Source organism: Poromitra crassiceps, assembly GCF_964638095.1.
Source record: "Poromitra crassiceps genome assembly, chromosome: 1".
NCBI classification, from domain to species: domain Eukaryota; kingdom Metazoa; phylum Chordata; class Actinopteri; order Beryciformes; family Melamphaidae; genus Poromitra; species Poromitra crassiceps.
The window spans coordinates 28,048,113-28,052,386 of NC_139623.1; the positions used below are offsets into that span (position 1 = coordinate 28,048,113).

At 44.4% G+C, this 4,274-nt stretch overlaps 1 protein-coding gene across 1 annotated transcript; it reads left to right on the plus strand.

Moving 5' to 3' along the window:
• Nucleotides 1–1,392: 1,392 nt before the first annotated feature.
• On the plus strand, nt 1,393–4,057 carry gja2 (gap junction protein, alpha 2). The gene is made up of 2 exons (XM_083634468.1): nt 1,393–1,502; nt 2,802–4,057. Exon 2 carries the CDS (start codon nt 2,858–2,860, stop codon nt 3,911–3,913), a length of 1,056 nt encoding a protein of 351 aa, XP_083490594.1. The 5' UTR covers nt 1,393–1,502; nt 2,802–2,857; the 3' UTR covers nt 3,914–4,057.
• The last annotated feature ends 217 nt before the right edge of the window (nt 4,058–4,274 follow it).

A 4,274-nucleotide genomic window follows, 5' to 3' on the forward strand; every position in this document is an offset into this window, starting at 1 on the left:
GGTCTAAACGTCTCTTTTTCTGGAACGCGTCAACACACACACACACACACACACACACACACACACACACACACACACACACACACACACACACACACACACAAACCATCTATAGAGTTTACATTGATGAGAAGCATATTGGTACTATCCACTAAATCCCATATTCTGTGTATGAGATACTGTACTGTAAGTATCCTGATGGCTATGCATGGGTAACCTGGGTAAACCCAGCCTCCACGTGACCTCTATCTATGTGCCATCAGTCACAAGATGTCTTGTGACTACACTGTTTGTAGGGTATCTTGGCCCCGACTCCCAACCAGATACTTTCTCTTAAAAACTTGATAGTAGCTGATTCGTAGTCCACGTTGATTTAGTTCTGGTTGAAGTGCCACCTTTTCAAAACAAGTTATCACTCATTTGTGTCATTACCCTCAGTGAGTGTAGCGGACATCAACTACCACTGTTGAATAGAGCAATGGTCCTCAAAGTGGCGTCCAAAGACCCCCAGCTGGTCCCCAACCAAAAGGGGAATCATTTATTTTCACTATAATTGCACCCGTAAGTAACACAATGACAGAATGTATGATTATTTTTTGTTTTTGGGTTTCATACATACAGTACATGTTCTGTAATAAAACATCTAAAAGCAAAAACCGTATCAGTTGGGGGACCCTGGGACAAAATCTTCTCAAATGGGGCTCCGCAGTCTAATTTGTGTCAGTTTAGGGGTCCTTGATGTGAAAAAGTTGGAGAAGCTCAACCACTGGAACAGAGCATATTATTTACCAATCAATTTGTCATCTCTCTATTGTGAGTATGACAATATGTATACTGAAATCCCTCCAGACTTCACTGTACAGGAGATCAGGCTTGGCAGGCTTACATTTTATCAATTGCTACCATGCTGTCTTGTCTGCACAAGTGCAACATGATGTTGTAAATGTAGCCTATAGGATTTAGCTATATTGCGTTCTTCTTTCATGTGACACAAAGTGGAGTGAGCAGAATTTAGTTTGGATATGATCCTCTGTGTAACTTACTGCATAACCAACACACTCATCATGTCACCAAGGGAGGGGTCTACCTTGTCTGATGCTCCTTCCACACAGTCAAGGGCCAACTAAGTGACAACAAAGCCCCTCCCTTCATAGTGGATTCTATTTAGAGCCATGACATGGAAGACTAACCTGCTGCCTCATTGGCCTGTCTAGCTGCCAGTCAGCTGTGAAAGCAACACTGGGCTTTATAATTTTCTACAAGAAGCAATGTTGTCATCTGTGCTCACGCTGAAACGGTGCACAGGCGGGTACAAGCTGTGGTGGCTTATGCAGTCATTTATTGAGGCATCAAGTAGGACCTTAGAGACAATATTACAACTTTTTAAAATAACTTTTGATTAGCACTGTAGTTTCATCACTGGTTCTGAAAGACATGGCACTGGACAACTACTTACCAAGTGACTCTGGATCTGCACCATTTTAGGAGATGAACATTGTCAGGTAGGTCTTTCTTCGTGAAGTTGTGGATTATGTTTGTTCAATTAGATGATCAGAAAAACACTGGGGAATTGCCTTCTCCTAATAGTACAGTGTGAAAATACTTTGTCGATTCTATAACTTGGGTATCCACATACCGCTACAATATGAAATCCAGGCCAAATCTGAAGTACGGTACTCCTTAGATTCCTGGGAGCTGATGCTTATATGCTTCAAACAGGCACTCAAATTCAGAATTAACAAAACAATTTCTGATCTCTGAGCCCTACTTGTAGACGACCAGTCCAACTATTATCAGAGTGTTCGCTGTAGGGTTCCTGGTATTTCCTTAGACATGAACTAGAAACCTAAATGTGGAATCAGAGAGATCTGTTGGGTGTCACAAGATCTATACGCACGATGGCAAAGAGGCACTCCAGCCTGCTGCAGGGCTTTCTCTCACACAGTCTGCTGTGTCTGGAGCCTTTATCAGCTGAGCAACTGAGGAGAGGACAGACCAGTCAGAAAAACAAACAGACATTATGGAAAATGAAAATGTTTCAATGGGCAATTCTACTCAGGTTTTGTTGGGATTAGGCCTTGGTTATGGGATGTCTGTTTTACATTGGTATGAAAACCTATTTTGTTTTTAACATAATAATACAATATTGAATTTGTCATACAGGGGCGGTGACAATAAAGGAAGACAAATACTGTATGTGCATACAGTGTACTCCAGAAGTAATGGGACAGCAACACATTTGTTTTGACTATCACTTGATTGAATGTCCACTTGAAACCTATAAATATATATAGGTTATATATATATATATATATATACAAGTTATATTTTCAAGCCATCTTGTATTTCAGTGGACCTCTATAAGAATTCTGTTTAGACTCCTTTTCACTCTGAATTTCTCTCAGGTGGTATATACTGTAGTGTATGATTCAGGTAAACAAATAAACAAGGGTCTGAATTAACAAACCAATGATGTGAACTTTGACCTGAATTCTCCCTACATCCGCCCCGCCTGAACTCAATGAAAGAAAGTCTATACTGTATATACCCAACTGTAACTGGATAGCTTAGCAACAGTAATATATCTTTCTTCCGGAAATGTAGAATTTCACAACAAAACACAATGTAAAAGAAAATGCCTCATACTGTGCCAACCCCATTTGAATGAATAGGATGGCAGCGTTACTTTCTAAACATTCATGAACACATTGGATAAAGTGTCCCACATGCCTTTATATTCAGTCCAGCTACCACTGATGAAGCATGTTCACTTACTGGCATGTTTGTCCTTTTCCCTACAGGCATCTCTCCTGCTTTTGTCACTCAAATTGAGTCTGCACAGTACATGTGAGCCAGTATGGGGGACTGGCAGTTGTTGGGGAAGCTGCTGGAGAGCGCCCAGGAGCACTCCACAGTTGTGGGCAAAGTCTGGCTGACCGTGCTGTTCATCTTCCGCATCCTGGTGCTGGGCACTGCGGCCGAGAAGGTGTGGGGTGACGAGCAGTCCGGCTTCACGTGTGACACCAAGCAGCCCGGTTGTCAGAACGTCTGCTACGACTGGACCTTCCCCATCTCCCACATTCGCTTCTGGGTGATGCAGATCATCTTCATCTCCACTCCCACGCTCATTTACCTGGGCCACATCCTTCACCTGGTGCGTATGGAGGAAAAGATGGCGCAGAAAGAGAAGGACCTTGCCATTCAGAATGAACAGCAGCAGATGTTACTGGGCAGCAAGGCCAAAAAGGCCCCGGTTAAAGACGACAGGGGCCGTGTGCGGCTGCACGGGGTGCTGCTGCGGACCTACGTCTTCAATGTCATCTTCAAGACCTTGTTTGAAGTGGCCTTCATCGTAGCTCAGTACTTCCTGTACGGGTTCGAGCTCAAGCCCATGTACACCTGCAACCGCTGGCCTTGCCCCAACACAGTCAACTGCTACATCTCCCGACCCACAGAGAAGACGGTCTTCATCATCTTCATGCTGGCGGTGGCCTGCATCTCCCTGCTGCTCAACCTGGTGGAAATGTACCATCTGGGCTTCACAAAATGTCACCAGGGCCTCCGCTACAGACGGGCGCACGCAGCAATGGAGTCTCCCAAGACCCCCAGCGAGGCCGTCATGCCCTTTGTCCCGAGCTACAGCTACTACCCTGGTCACCCCACCAGTCCGGAGCCTTTCCCCAGCTTGGCAGAGCCCAATCCTGCATACAGTCCCTACAACAGCAAAGTGGTCTACAAGCAGAACAGAGACAACATGGCCGTGGAGAGGAAAGGAAAGCCGGAAGGAGACGATATGAAGGAGAAGAAAAGCTCCAGCCCCGTCTTTGAGTTGCCCATGGAAAATCAACGCAGATACAGTCAGTCAAGCAAGCACAGCAACAACAAGAGCAGGCTGGATGATCTGAAGATCTAGATCTACTTTGGGTTTCTTATTAAAGACGCAGCTATAAGGGAGGAACAACATGAAAGACTATGTTACCCTCTGAAACCATACGGGTGGTCGACGAAGATGCATAATACTTTTTGTTTACAAGCAATTTACTTGAATAGAGAAAACTAAAACTGTGAGGTGCAAGAGGAGAATGCAAGAGCATGAATGTGTTTAGAGCAGCGTATACTAAGTAAAAAACCCTGTTGCCTAGCCATATATATATATATATATATAGTATATGGCTAGGCAACAGGGTTTTTTTGCTTCCTGGCGCCTTATAGACGAGAAGTATAGGCTGCTCTAAACACACACACACACACACGCACACGCACGCACGCACGCA

Bases quoted from the DNA above. Each gene is read 5' to 3' on its own strand.
- gja2 (XM_083634468.1), top strand. From the start codon at position 2,858: ATGGGGGACTGGCAGTTGTTGGGGAAGCTGCTGGAGAGCGCCCAGGAG.